This window comes from Ranitomeya imitator, chromosome 4 (genome assembly GCF_032444005.1).
Source record: "Ranitomeya imitator isolate aRanImi1 chromosome 4, aRanImi1.pri, whole genome shotgun sequence".
Taxonomy (NCBI): domain Eukaryota; kingdom Metazoa; phylum Chordata; class Amphibia; order Anura; family Dendrobatidae; genus Ranitomeya; species Ranitomeya imitator.
Window position 1 is genome coordinate 449,638,756 of NC_091285.1, and position 15,158 is coordinate 449,653,913.

The 15,158-nt window shown below is 44.5% G+C and overlaps 1 protein-coding gene across 1 annotated transcript in view; it reads left to right on the forward strand.

The window, feature by feature from the left end:
• PCLAF (PCNA clamp associated factor) overlaps window positions 1-14,927 on the forward strand; it is a 32,228-nt gene extending 17,301 nt beyond the window's left edge. The window contains exon 4 of the mRNA XM_069765732.1: window positions 14,686-14,927. Within this exon, the coding sequence (XP_069621833.1) occupies window positions 14,686-14,728 (43 nt within the window). The 3' untranslated portion in view covers window positions 14,729-14,927. The remainder of the gene's footprint in view (window positions 1-14,685) is intronic.
• The last annotated feature ends 231 nt before the right edge of the window (window positions 14,928-15,158 follow it).

Below are 15,158 nucleotides of genomic sequence, written 5' to 3' on the forward strand. Positions count from 1 at the left end.
AGACTTGGTCAGGGATAATCCAATCAAAAAATAAACTGCGGAATCCCATTCCCAGGAAATAAAGTATTTGGGCCCATTCTAGATGACATTTTAGAAAAAGCCTCAGATAAAAAAAAAAAAAAGGGTTCCCTGGGGAGAGTACTAAAAAAATTCCAGCCCTTTCTTAGATCCCGACCTGGTCAGAAGACAGACTACAGGGAAAGGGAAGACTGGGAGGTGGTCTTATCCCAAGGGTGGAAAGGGTAGAGACTCAATCTTCCCAAGTGCAGGAAAGCCAAATAAATGACATCAAGGTGGGAGGTCGGTTACAAAAATTTCTAGGGGGTTGGCAGAAAATATCCCCAAATCCTTGGATTCTGCAGGTAATTGCTCAGGGGTACAAGCTAGAGTTTTCCAACAGTCCCCCAGAAAGATTTGTTGTAACCCGACCCTGTCTGCTCTCAGACTCCTCTGTGGACAAACATCCAGGAGTTGATAGTTAGATGCAATCATCCCAGTACCCATCTCCGAAAGAGGCAACGGTCATTACTCCCACTTGTGTTCAATAAAAAAAAACCTTTGGGAGACTCCCGAACTATCATAAATTTAAAACCCCTAAACAGGTGGGTTCGGTACAAAAGATTCAGGATAGAATCAATAAAGTCCACAACGCCTCTGATAGACAGACATGGTGATGTGCACCTTAGATCTAAACAATGCATACTACAATGTCCCAATACACACTTTCTACCAGAAGTTTCTGAGATTTGCCATAATGAACAAAGGAATAATATATCACTTCCAGTTCAGATGTCTCCCCTTCGGGCTTGCTTCGGCGCCCAGATTATTCACCAAATTCATGTCGGAAGATGTAGCCTATCTAAGGAACCAGAATATTGCCATAGTGCCATATCTGATCTTGCCATCAAAAAGTCATACAGAGAAACTGCTCAAAATAGACTGCAGCTTCACACTCTCCATTCTGCAGGACCTGGGGTGGATTGTAAATTGGAAGAAATCATGCCTGGTCCCAAATTCCAGAATGAAATTTTTGGGGGTCATATTAGACTCCAACGTAAGAACATCTTTTTTACCGGAAGACACAGGAGGCCTTAATCAGGCACATACACCAATTCAGAAGGAGTACCCCCTCCATAAGAGAGGCAATGAGGATTCTGGGCTTTATGACTGCATGCATACCCTGTGTGAAATGGAGCCAATTCCACTCGTGGGGATTGCAGAGAGGTTTTGAGGTCTTGGAACAGGAAACGGGGCTCCCTGGACAGGAAGATGATTGTTTCTCTGTCAGTAAATAAATCTCTAACCTGGTGGACCACACCGAAGAACCTAAAAGAGGGAGTTCCATGGATCCTCAATCCCTGTGTCACGATTACCACATAAGACAGTCAATTCGGATGGGGCGGACATATAGTAAAGACATATTACCAGGGAGAATGGACTCCTCAGATTGCTGCAAGGTCATCAAACTACAGGGAGCTGTATGCAATCTGGAAAGTGTTATACCAGGCCCAGTCACAGGTCAGGGGCAGACATGTAAAGATACTGTCCAACAATCTCACAGCAGTGGCATTTCTAAGACGCCAAGGAGGTCCGAAACATCCACCACTGCAACATCTAGCAGACCAGATTTTCAGATGGGCAGAGAAATCTGTCAAATCCATCTCGGCAGTTCACCTGGAAGGCACCAAGAATCAAGTAGCAGACTTCTTGAGCAGAACACCTGTACATCCCAGAGAATGGGAACTGAACCTGGAAATATTCAACAGTCTGCCAGAAGTGGGGAACACCTCAGGTGGATCTTTTTGCCACCAGATCAAATGCAAAGACCAGAGCATTTCTCTCTCAATCCTCTAGATGGAGCCACAGGAGTAGACGTATTGGGGAGAAGGTCTCCTGTACGCATTTCCGCCTCTTCCTCTGATACCAAAGACACTCAGGAAGATACGAGACGAGAGGGCAACTGTAATCCTGGTGGTTCCTTTTTGGCCAAAAAGGAGCTGGTTCTCTCTACTATCCAGAATGTCAACAGAGACCAATCTTACTACCTAACAGGCAGGACCTTCTACTACAGGGCCCGGTGTTCCACAAAGACCCAGACTCTCTACACCTAAGATCCAGAGGCCTGTCAGAAGAGTTCATTACCACACTCCAGGCAAGCAGAAAGCCGGTGACTTCAGCGATTCATTACAAAATTTGGAAGCGGTATTGTTCCTTTCTCAAAACCTGACATTCCCAGAATCCTCGACTTCCTGCAGCTCTGGTTTGAGAAGGGCTTCCGGCCTAGTACTTTAAAAGTACAGTTTGCAGTGCTTAGTGTCTTTTTTGATATGTCACTAGCCTCCCATCCTTGGATAGTAAGATTTTCCAGGGCCACACAGAGAATGAGACCACTTGTGAGAAAATCAACTCCTCCTTGGGACCTAAACCTGGTCCTTAATGCCCTGTGTAAAAACCCTGTACTTGTTATCAGAGGATATGGGCATAGCCAATCTCTCCTTTAAAACTGCCTTCCTGATTGCCATCACTTCAGCCAAAAGATTGGGGGAGATGCAGGCTCTTTCCACTCAGGACCCGTATCTTCAGATGTTTGACGACAGGATAGTCTTAAAGGGAACCTGTCACCCCGTTTTTTGAGATTGAGCTATAAATACTGTTAAATAGGGCCTGCGCTGTGTGTTCCTATAGTGTATGTAGTGTACCCCGATTCCCCATGTATGCTGAGAAATAACTTACCAAAGTCGCCGTTTTCGCCTGTCAATCAGGCTGGTCAGGTCGGGAGGGCGTGGTGACATCGCTGGTTCTTCCTCAGCTTTACGTTGGTGGCGTAGTGGCGTAGTCACAGCGCGCGATCTGCGCTGTCATCCCTTTCGTCGGTGGGGGCGGCCATCTTCCTGGGGCCGCGCGTGCGCATTAGAGATCGCGGCGGCCATTTTCCCAAAGCCGAGATGCAAACTCGGCTTTGGGAAAATGGCCGCCGCGATCTCTAATGCGCACGCGCGGCATCCCGCGGCCATTTTCCTGAAGCCCCGTGCAGCAGAGCACTCGATCTGCGCACGCGCGGCCCCAGGAAGATGGCCGCCCCCACCGACGAAAGGGATGACAGCGCAGATCGCGCGCTGTGTCTTCACCACTACGCCACTACGCCACCAACGTAAAGCTGAGGAAGAACCAGCGATGTCACCACGCCCTCCCGACCTGACCAGCCTGATTGACAGGCGAAAACGGCGACTTTGGTAAGTTATTTCTCAGCATACATGGGGAATCGGGGTACACTACATACACTATAGGAACACACAGCGCAGGCCCTATTTAACAGTATTTATAGCTCAATCTCAAAAAACGGGGTGACAGGTTCCCTTTAAGGCTTAACCCAGCCTTCCTTCCCAAGGTAGTGTCCTCAACAAATATAAACCAGGAGATAATCCTTCCCTCATTCTGCCAACACCCTAGAAACACAAAAGGGGTCTACCATAACCTTGACGTTGGGGAGACTGTTCTAAAATACCTGTGGGCGACGGAAGGTTGGAGACGGTACACTAACTTGTTCATACAGTACGGGGGTCCAAGTAGAGGTTGTAAGGCAGCAAAATCAACAATTGCTAGGTGGATCAAAACCATGATAAACCTAGCATATACAGTCCAAGGGAAAGATCACCCTGATATTCTTAGAGCCCATTCAACTCGAGCTATCTCTACATCTTGGGCGGAGAAGGGCGGAGCCTCAGCTGAGCAAATTTGTAGGGCGGCGACTTGGACCAGTCTTTCTACCTTTGCTAGACAATATAAATTAGATATCTCATCAGATCAGTTAGCTTTTGGTAGAAAAGTATTACATGCAGTAGTCCCACCCTAGTTAACATCCTTTGGTATTTCTCCAATGGTGCTGTCAGGTGGTGAACTGGAAAACGGTAATTAGTCTTACCGGTGATTGTATTTCCAGGATTCCATCCTGACAGCACTACTAGTTCCCTTCCACTGCAAGTTTATACTATTGACTAATGTGATGTAACATTGGTGTATGACTGTTATTAAACTCTTTCTTTTGCATCCATCCAGAAGTGGTGCTTAGAAAATCACTGGTGGGTGGAGTGGGGAGGGTCCTTTTTAACCGCTTGTTGTTCCTGTCCCACTGAGGGTAAGAAGGACGTCCTCCAATGGCGCTGTCAGGATGGATTCCTGGTAAGACTAATTACCAGTGTTTTTTATTTATTTATTTTTATATAAAATAGTTCTTATCGTATAAAAGCGCCAAAACATAAAAAAATTATATAAATGAGATATCGCTGTAATTGTACTGACCTGAAAAACAAAACTGCTTTATCAATTTTACCAAACGTCGAATGGTGTAATTGCCCCCCCTCCCCCTCCAAATAAAAAATAAATTCATGAATAGCTGGTTTTTGGTCATTCTGCATCACAAAAATCGGCATAAAAAGTCACGTCCTCAAATGGTACCAATACAAACATCAACTTGTCCTGCAAAAAACAAGACCTCGCATGACTGGACTAAAATATGAAAAAACTATAGCTCTAATGTGGAGATGCAAAAGCTATATATTTTTTTTTTTTTTTTGCATTAAAAGCGTCTTTTAGTGTGACTGCTGCCAATCATAAAAATGCGCTTTAAAAAGCGTTATAAATGGTAAAACACACACACACACACACACACACACACACACACACACACACACACACACACACACACACACACACACACACACACACACACACACACACACACCCCCTCATCACCCTTAGTTAGGGAAAAATAATAAAATTTAAAATGTATTTCCAATTTCCCATTAGGGTTGGGGCTTAAGCTAGGGTTTGGATTACATTTAAGCCGGCTTCACACTCAACGTATGAAAATACGGTCTGTTTTTTTACAGCCGTAATACGCTGAAAAGTCCCCAAAACAGTGGTCCGTAGCTCCTCCGTAGGCAGGGTGTTTCAGCGTTTTTTGCGCATGGCATCCTCCGTATGTCATCCGTACTGCGTGTTTTTCTCGCAGGCTTGCAAAACCGACATACGGCTATACAAGGGATCCATGTGTTAAAAAAATGTGTGTGTGTAATATATATATATATATATATATATATATATATATATATATATATATATATATATATATATATATATATATATATATATATATATATTTTTTTATTTTCATCCAGCGCGATATAGCAGAAAGCCGGTAATTCAATTACCAGCTTTTGCTTTCTCCTTCCTAAACCCGACATGAGACATGGTTTACATACAGTAAACCATCTCATATCCCCATTTTTTTTTTTTTTTTGCATATTCCACACTACTAATGTCAGTAGTGTCTCTATGCAAAATTTGGCCGTTCTAGCTAGTAAATTAAAGGGTTAAATGGCGGAAAAAATTGGCGTGGGCTCCTGCACAATTTTCTCCGCCAGAGTAGTAAAGCCAGTGACTGAGGGCAGGTATTAATAGCCTGGAGAGGGTCCATGGTTATTGCCCCGCCCTGGCTAAAAACATCTGCTCCCAGCCACCCCAGAACAGGCACATCTGGAAGATGCGCCTATTCTGGCACTTGGCCACTCTCTTCCCATTCCCGTGTAGCGGTGAGATATGGGGTAATGAAGGGTTAATGCCACCTTGCTATTGTAAGGTGACATTAAGCCAAATTAATAATGGAGAGGCGTCAATTATGACACCTATCCATTATTAATCCAATACTAGTAAAGGGTTAAAAAAAAAACAATTATTAAAAATTAATTTAATGAGAATCACAAAGGTTGTTGTATTAATTTATTCTACTCTCAATCCACTCACTGAAGACCCTCGATCTGGAAATAAAAAAAGATGATAAACCAACAATATACATACCTTCCGAGGATCTGTAACGTCAAACGATGTAAATCCATTTGAAGGGGTTAAAATATTTTGCAGCCAAAACCCCGGAGAATGTAGGTAAATGACCTATATTTAGCTTCATTTGCGGTGAGGCGCCCTCTGCTGGCTGTTCCTAGATCGTGGGAACTTTCCTAGAAAGCTCCCTGGCTCGAGTTCATATGAGGACAACCAGCAGAGGGCGCCCTCTTATGATCTCGAGCCAGGGAGCTTTCTAGGAAAGTTCCCACGATCTAGGAACAGCCAGCAGAGGGCGCCTCACCGCAAATGCAGGTAAATATAGGTCAATGACTTACTTTACCTACATTCTCCGGGGTTTTGCAGACATGAGCATCGTTGCATTAGCAAAGCTCGTGGCTGCAAAATATTTTAACCCCTTCAGATGGATTTACATCGTTGGACGTGATAGATCCTCGGAAGGTATGTATATTGTTGGTTTATTTTTTTTATTTACAGATCGAGGGTCTTTGTGATTTATTTTTTTTCATTAAATTATTTTTTAATGTGTTTGTGTTTTTTTTTTTTTTTTTTTTTTTTTTTTTTAAACCCTTTACTAGTATTGGATTAATAATGGAAGGGTGTCATAATTGACGCCTCTCCATTATTAATTTGGCTTAATGTCACCTTACAATAGCAAGGTGGCATTAACCCTTCATTACCACTTATCCCACCGCTACACGGGAATGGGAAGAGAGTGGCCAAGTGTCAGAATAGGCGTCTTCCAGATGTGCCTTTTCTGGGGTGGCTGGGGGCAGATGTTTTTAGCCAGGGGGGGGGCCAATAACCGTGGACCCTCTCCAGGCTATTAATATCTGCCCTCAGTCACTGGCTTTACTACTCTGGCGGAGAAAATTGTGCGGGACCCCACGCCAATTTTTTCCGCCATTTAACCCTTTAATTTACTAGCTAGAACGGCCAAATTTTGCATAGACACACTGACATTAGTAGTGTGGAATATGAAAAAAAAAATGGTGATATGAGATGGTTTACTGTATGTAAACCAGGTCTCATATGTCGGGTTTAGGAAGGAGAAAGCAAAAGCCGGTAATTGAATTACCGGCTTTCTGCTATATCGCGCTTCTATGTGTACACATTTATTCTACCTATTCTATTGTAAGCTGTCAGTGTGATTTTACTGTACACCGCACTGAATTGCCAGCTTTTCTCTCTAACACCGCTGCGTATTCCTCGCAAGTCACACTGCTGGTCCGTGTGTAATCCGTATTTTTGGGGCTTCCATAGACTTTCATTGACGTTTTATTTGCGCAGTACGGTGACAAACGCAGCATGCTGCGATTTTCTACGGCCGTAGAAAGCCGTATAATACTGATCAGTTTAATACGGCAGATAGGAGCAGGGGCATAGAGAATAATTGTGCCGTATTTTATGCGAGTTTTACGGACGTAGTTTCTGCGCTCTTACGTCCGTAAAACTCGCTAGTGTGAGGCCGGCCTTACAGTTGGGATTAGGGGTGTGTCAGGGTTAGGCTGGGTTCACATTACGTTACTGGCGTCCGTTAGATGGACTAAGTTAAACTGCAGTGTAACGCAGTCCGTTAACGCTGCCATTGAGTCCAATGTCGGACGCATTGCTAGCACAAGCCCACAATGGGAGTGCGCTAGCGATGTGCTGTCATCGAGTGACGGACCCTGGGACGCGGGCTGCAGCGTTTCGGGTCCGTCACTGCTAGCGCAGATGGAGCATCTGCTAGCTCTATCTGTGTTAGCGCGATGACACAACGCAAGTGCCGATAACGGCAGCCCGTTAACACATGTGTTGAATGGGCTGCTGTTAAGCAATGTGAACCTTGCCTTAGGGTTAGGGGTGGAGTTAGAATTGGGGGTTTCCACTGTTTAGGCAGAAGGCTGTAGCGCCGAAACACGCGTTGGGGAAGGTGGGCATCACAGGGCTCCAGGCACTTTCAGTTAACTACCATGATCATTTGATCAGATCCAGTCACCTTTTGTTTCATTGTCTCTAGATGTGGTACACAACCCCTCTGGAGTTTATCTGCTCTGGTATATACTGTCCTATTCTAGATCTTATATTACTATTGGGTATATACAAACTATTGAGCAGTTTATTCAACTTCTAATCTTTTATACACCTGTTGGTGTGTATTGCTTATTGTGATCCCACTTATTTTTGGCTTCCCCCTGTCACATCCTTGTATTTTTATATTTTTGTTTATAATAAAGCTTTAATATTTTTTAATTTACTGATTCTTGGTGGTGCTTGTTCTGAGTTTCATACTTATTTGGCACTGAAGCCATTCCTTCTCTTCCACACATCTATTTTGATTTTTGGTGGATATAGGCCTTGCGTGTATAGGATGCTCAGTACGGCGCATGTCGTGAAGGGGTTAAAAAAATTGTGCACTAGTTGAAATACAGGCCATATGCTTTCCTTTTTCTATTTTTTTATAGTTAAAATCTGTTTTGTATTACATTATTGTCCTAAACACTGCTCTAACATGAAATCTATGTAGAACACTCCAGACAAGCTTACCATAGATTTATTAATAAAATTGTATTGCATATTCAATCACATTTTATGTATGCTGCAAAGGGAAACTGCATCGTTAACTTACATGCTCAATAGATTTGAAATTGGGACACTTACCCAATGCATGTACAGCAGAATTATTTGCAGTGGCAAATTCCACAATGAATTGCAAATGGTTGAATGTTCAGTGTAAACAGACAAGCTGTGAATTCGAATCTCCTGCTCTGCACAACCCTGTCTTTTCCATTGGATGTGATGTAATCTTATTCTCAATATTGGGCATGCATTGGATATTGAGTCTAGAAAATCTGCTATATATCAACATGTGAACATGCTCTTGTGGGGAGTTTTGTTTTTTCTTCATAGAGGTGAGGGAGTTAATGCTTTAGGACTTACACTAAACGATTTAACGGTACCTTACCAACGATCACGACCAGCGATACGACCTGGCCGTGATCATTGGTAAGTCGTCGCTGGGGAGCTGTCACACAGACAGCTCTGCAGCGACCAACGATGCTGAAGTCCCCGGGTAACTACTGGGTTACTAAGCGCAGGGCCGCGCTTGAGGCCCCGTCACACTTAGCGACGCTAAAGCGATCCCGACAATGATACGACCTGTCAGGGATCGTTGCTGCGTCGCTATGTGGTCGCTGGTGAGATGTCAAACAGTGAGATCTCCCCAACGACGCTGCAGCGATGCGGCGACCTGTACAACGATGTCACATGGCAGCTATTTCATGACGATTCAGACCTCAATGAGGGATGTCATGTCAACGAGGTCGTTGGTAAGGTGTCAAACACAGCGATGTGTGCTACCCAGCGGGACCTCAACGATCAAATAAAAGGTCCAGGCCATTCCGACACGACCAGCGATCTCACAGCAGGGGCCTGGTCGCTGCTACGTGTCAAACATAGCGAGATCGCTACTGAGATCACTGTTGCGTCACAGCTTGTGACTCAGCAGCGATCTCGCTAGCGATCTCGCTTTGTGTGACGGGGGCTTTAGTAACCCGATGTTTACCCTGTTACCATTGTAAATGTAAAAAAAAAAAAACCCACTACATACTTACATTCCGGTGTTTGTCACGTCCCCTGGCGTCAGCTTCCCGCACTGTGTAAGCGCCGGCCGTAAAGTAGAGCGGTGACGTCACTGCTGTGCTCTGCTTTATGGCCGGAGCTGACACAGTGCAGGGAAGCTGACGCCGGGGGACGTGACAGACACCGGAATGTAAGTATGTAGTTTTTTGTTTTCTTTGTTTTTTACATTTATAACGACCTGATCTGGTGTAGGGAGGGCAAAGATGGAGGGAGAAAACACTGGGATAGAAAATCCTATATATATCCCTAGCATTTACTTCCCTACCTATCCGCGGAGATTGGCACCCTCTTGAACGCAATGTGGCGCCCCCGCTCCTCGACGGCTTGCCCTAAATGCCCTATAAGTCCCTTAATGTGATGATGTCAAAAATATACAAACACACACATACACCAAATACCAGGTAGTAAATCACCAACAACAAACAAGCCCAACCGGGCTGGTCTGGCCGTACACAGCCCTACAACCTGTGGTACTACGTTGATGGCTAAGGCTAATACGCCCTAAGGAGTCCCTAACCACAAAGTACCTGCCTATCAGCGGAGGTTGGCACCCTCTTGGACGCAAACGGCGCCCCCGCTCCTCGACGGCTGCCCCTGTTGACCCTCACTGAGTCCCTACAAGCGTAGGGGGATCCTAGATACAGGGGGTGCCTAAGGGGCTAAAATGGTGACCCGTAGCTCTGAGCCTTTCTAACTTCGGACAGACCATAAACAAATACACACAACAACACACAAACTAATATTAACAACACTATATAAAGTATCTTGCTGGAGAGACGACTATTACATAGGATGGTAGATGAATATAATACCTCTACCTCCTAGGCATATATGCATGAGTCAGGATATTGTGATTCTAATGGTATTACCAAAGTTATATCCCCAATAACAACAGAGTATACAGGGTATCTTGTCAAAACTCTGGAATCTTTGATACTAATAAACCTAACTTCCCCACCATCTGAGGAGATACACATAAATGAAAGATGCTTTCTAGCCATAGTAGTATAGCCAAAACTTAGTATCCCAAATACCAAAAGACACTCATGTTCTATATACAATAACACGTCTATAGTTGGTGAAAATACCGAATAATGAAATAAAAAAACCCATTCCACTTATCTGCGGTTGGGTTCTGCCTCTACGCGTTTCCCCCCCATGATATGGTTCCTCAGGAGGCAAATGGGAAATTAGACTTCCGTGTGTTCAGGTCACATCGGAGATGCATGCTGTGCCCGGTTGTAGGTGCAGGAAGTACGCCGGCTAAAACACCCCCCTTAAATAGTCCCCTCCTTCAAGATTCAAAATATAGGGGCTATAGTCCATACATACGCATCGCTGTTCATATTGTCCCATAGATGTGATAACATGTGGAGCCCCATACATTATCCATGTGTACTCTCAGCCGCCATTGCTGTATGGCCCATCGGCGTTTTCTCATAGCGCACGCGCCGTTACCAGGCGCTAGAGGTAGAAATGCCAGATACGCGATTGCGCATATATCCGGTCTCCACTTTACTGTGTACCGCCTCGCATCAAAGAAAGACTGCGCAGGCGCCTGGCTACCATCTTCCTATGGACCGCTTCCACCAAGGAGAGACTGCGCAGGCGCCTGGCTGCCACTTTCCTCTGTACCACCTCCACCGAGGAAAGACCGCACTGGCGCCCTGCTGCCGTTTTCCTTTGTACCGCCCCTATACAGAGGGGAGACTGCGCAGGTGCCGTACTTGCGAGACGGAACCTCATACCTAAAGGTCCTTTCATTGCTCCTAAAGTGCTGACATTAATGAAACGCCATAATATCCATACTGAGCCGTATGTATGAAAGTCCCTATATAGATTGAGCCATTGACACCGGCCAGTGACCCTACGCCGCCCATATACTACCGAGTCCATCAACACTCCAGAAGTGGCCGCTTTATTTATCATTTATGCTAGCCACTGACTCCAGCCCCACTTGCATATATCCATGCATTTTAACATATTTTAACATTGAGGCTGCTCGGTCGCGTCCATTCAGGTTCGAGGGCTAAAAACACAGTGGTCAGGAAGCAATCACCAGCTAAGTGCTTCTACACAGAGTTGTTATCACAGAATTCAACCTATAAAATCGGGAACATATGATCCATATGTAATGGTATGTGATTCAGACGGCGTATATCCACACACACAACCAACTAATCCTAAATCACTGATATGGCGATAATTTGGAGTGCACATAAACGGTGGATAAACAGAGCACCCCCCAAAATTTAAACAAATTTACTTGCAGACCATCTAATAGGCCTACAATGCTGTAAAATTAGTATCAGGGAAAGAAACGGAAGCCGTAAAACATAATCGACGTAAACAGTTCACACAAAGCACCCATAGGTTAACCGCTCGTTCAATCCACTAGGGAACACCGACCCCATCCTGAAGATCCACTGAGTTTCCTTTTGAAGGATAACCCTATCCCAATCACCTCTCCTTCCATTTTGCTTTACCACTTCTAGGACACAAAAGGAGAGAACCCTGCTGTCACCCTGGTGTCTCACATACATGTCGCGCTATTGGGGTGTCTCTAGCATGTTTTATGTCCCCTAAGTGCTCCCCAATCCTCCTTCTAAATTCCCTTTTCGTCTTTCCTACATAATTTTTCGGACATGTACATGTAGCCATGTAGACCACACCAATGGTCTTACAGTTGGCAAAGTCCCTGCAAAAGAAAAGTCTTCCACTTGATGCACTAATAAAACTCTTGCCTGGTGCTACATAGTTGCAAAAGGAACAATTACCGCATCTAAACGTGCCATTAATGCGTCTATCCAGCCAAGTACCTTCGCGTTTAGGTCTTTTATAGTGGCTATGTACAAGTCGATCTTTCAGGGATCGTCCCCTGCGGAAGGTGATCTGCGGTCTATCCGGAATGAAGCCTGCCAGTCTCATCCAGCTGTAGAATGCTCCAATGTTTTTTGAGGATGCTAAAGACCCGGTTGGACTGGTTGTCATAGGTTCCAATGATCCTCGTGATATTATCGACCTCTGGTTTCTTGTTGGTCTGTAGGAGAGTTCTTCTCTCCCTACCTAGAGCATTTCTAAAAGCCGGATCTAACACCTCATCCGGATAGCCCCCATACCTTTAGGTATGAGGTTCCGTCTCGCAAGTACGGCACCTGCGCAGTCTCCCCTCTGTATAGGGGCGGTACAAAGGAAAACGGCAGCAGGGCGCCAGTGCGGTCTTTCCTCGGTGGAGGTGGTACAGAGGAAAGTGGCAGCCAGGCGCCTGCGCAGTCTTTCTTTGATGCGAGGCGGTACACAGTAAAATGGAGACCGGATATATGCGCAATCGCGTATCTGGCATTTCTACCTCTAGCGCCTGGTAACGGCGCGTGCGCTATGAGAAAACGCCGATGGGCCATACAGCAATGGCGGCTGAGAGTACACATGGATAATGTATGGGGCTCCACATGTTATCACATCTATGGGACAATATGAACAGCGATGCGTATGTATGGACTATAGCCCCTATATTTTGAATCTTGAAGGAGGGGACTATTTAAGGGGGGTGTTTTAGCCGGCGTACTTCCTGCACCTACAACCGGGCACAGCATGCATCTCCGATGTGACCTGAACACACGGAAGTCTAATTTCCCATTTGCCTCCTGAGGAACCATATCATGGGGGGGGAAACGCGTAGAGGCAGAACCCGACCGCAGATAAGTGGAATGGTTTTTTTTATTTCATTATTCGGTATTTTCACCAACTATAGACGTGTTATTGTATATAGAACATGAGTGTCTTTTGGTATTTGGGATACTAAGTTTTGGCTATACTACTATGGCTAGAAAGCATCTTTCATTTATGTGTATCTCCTCAGATGGTGGGGAAGTTAGGTTTATTAGTAATCCCATGTCAAAGATTCCAGAGTTTTGACAAGATACCCTGTATACTCTGTTGTTATTGGGGATATAACTTTGGTAATACCATTAGAATCACAATATCCTGACTCATGCATATATGCCTAGGAGGTAGAGGTATTATATTCATCTACCATCCTATGTAATAGTCGTCTCTCCAGCAAGATACTTTATATAGTGTTGTTAATATTAGTTTGTGTTGTTGTGTGTATTTGTTTATGGTCTGTCCGAAGTTAGAAAGGCTCAGAGCTACGGGTCACCATTTTAGCCCCTTAGGCACCCCCTGTATCTAGGATCCCCCTACGCTTGTAGGGACTCAGTGAGGGTCAACAGGGGCAGCCGTCGAGGAGCGGGGGCGCCGTTTGCGTCCAAGAGGGTGCCAACCTCCGCTGATAGGCAGGTACTTTGTGGTTAGGGACTCCTTAGGGCGTATTAGCCTTAGCCATCAACGTAGTACCATAGGTTGTAGGGCTGTGTACGGCCAGACCAGCCCGGTTGGGCTTGTTTGTTGTTGGTGATTTACTACCTGGTATTTGGTGTATGTGTGTGTTTGTATATTTTTGACATCATCACATTAAGGGACTTATAGGGCATTTAGGGCAAGCCGTCGAGGAGCGGGGGCGCCACATTGCGTTCAAGAGGGTGCCAACCTCCGCGGATAGGTAGGGAAGTAAATGCTAGGGATATATAGGATTTTCTATCCCAGTGTTTTCACCCTCCATCTTTGCCCTCCCTACACCAGATCAGGTTTTTATAGACCCACTCCTACTATGAGGAGTTGGGGTGTCGTGCTTGTTTTTAATCCAATGGTTTTGAAATTTAATAAAGTTATGATGTAGATTAGTTTTTTTTTTTTTTTTTTTCAATTATTGATACTAATTCTGAATTATCAGAAATTGTACTTTCTTTACATTTATAACGGTAACAGGGTAAACATCGGGTTACTAAGCGCGGCCCTGCGCTTAGTAACCCGATGTTTACCCTGGTTACCAGAGAACACATCGCTACATCGGCGTCACACAAGCAGATCCAGCGATGACAGCAGGTGATCAGCGACCAAATAAAGGTCCTGATCATTTGCAGCGACCAACGATCACCCAGCAGGGGCCTGATCGTTGGTCGCTGTCACGCATAACGATTTCGTTAACCATATCGCTGCTACGTCACAAAAAGCAACGATATCGTTAACGAAATCGTTGTGTGACGGTACCTTTAGGCTTTGCTAAAGTTCTAACAGCAACTGCACTTCACTCCTTGTTGTCACTATCATTAATGACATTTTGTAATTTTTTTTTAATTGCAGATCTCGTCCTTTGCCTGAAGATAATGATTCGGATGAAGACTGACAAGATGATGCATAATGTAAATTTGTAAATTAAACTGTCTGTTTTTTTTTTTTTTGTACAGATCTTGCCACACTATTCAACTCCTATGCTTCAGCTTGTTATTTGTGTAGTATTTTAGCTTTTTATTCTCTTGAATTTGTTTTGAAAACTTTATGTATTTGTTTGATTAATAAAATACCTAAAGCCATCACTTATACTATTTCAATGTCTAGATTAATCTGGAGTCTCATGTTTAAAGTTGTGGCATGTTTTCAAGAGTTGGCCTATTAAAACAATTGGCAATGGTTAAACAAGCTTTGTGTACACTTTTGTAAGAGACCACAATATAATGTACTAGAATCTTATAGGTCAATGATCAAGCATTTGTTAATATGGTGCTCGTATACTGAATTCAGTATATACTATGGTCAATGTTAGAGTTCATGAAGAC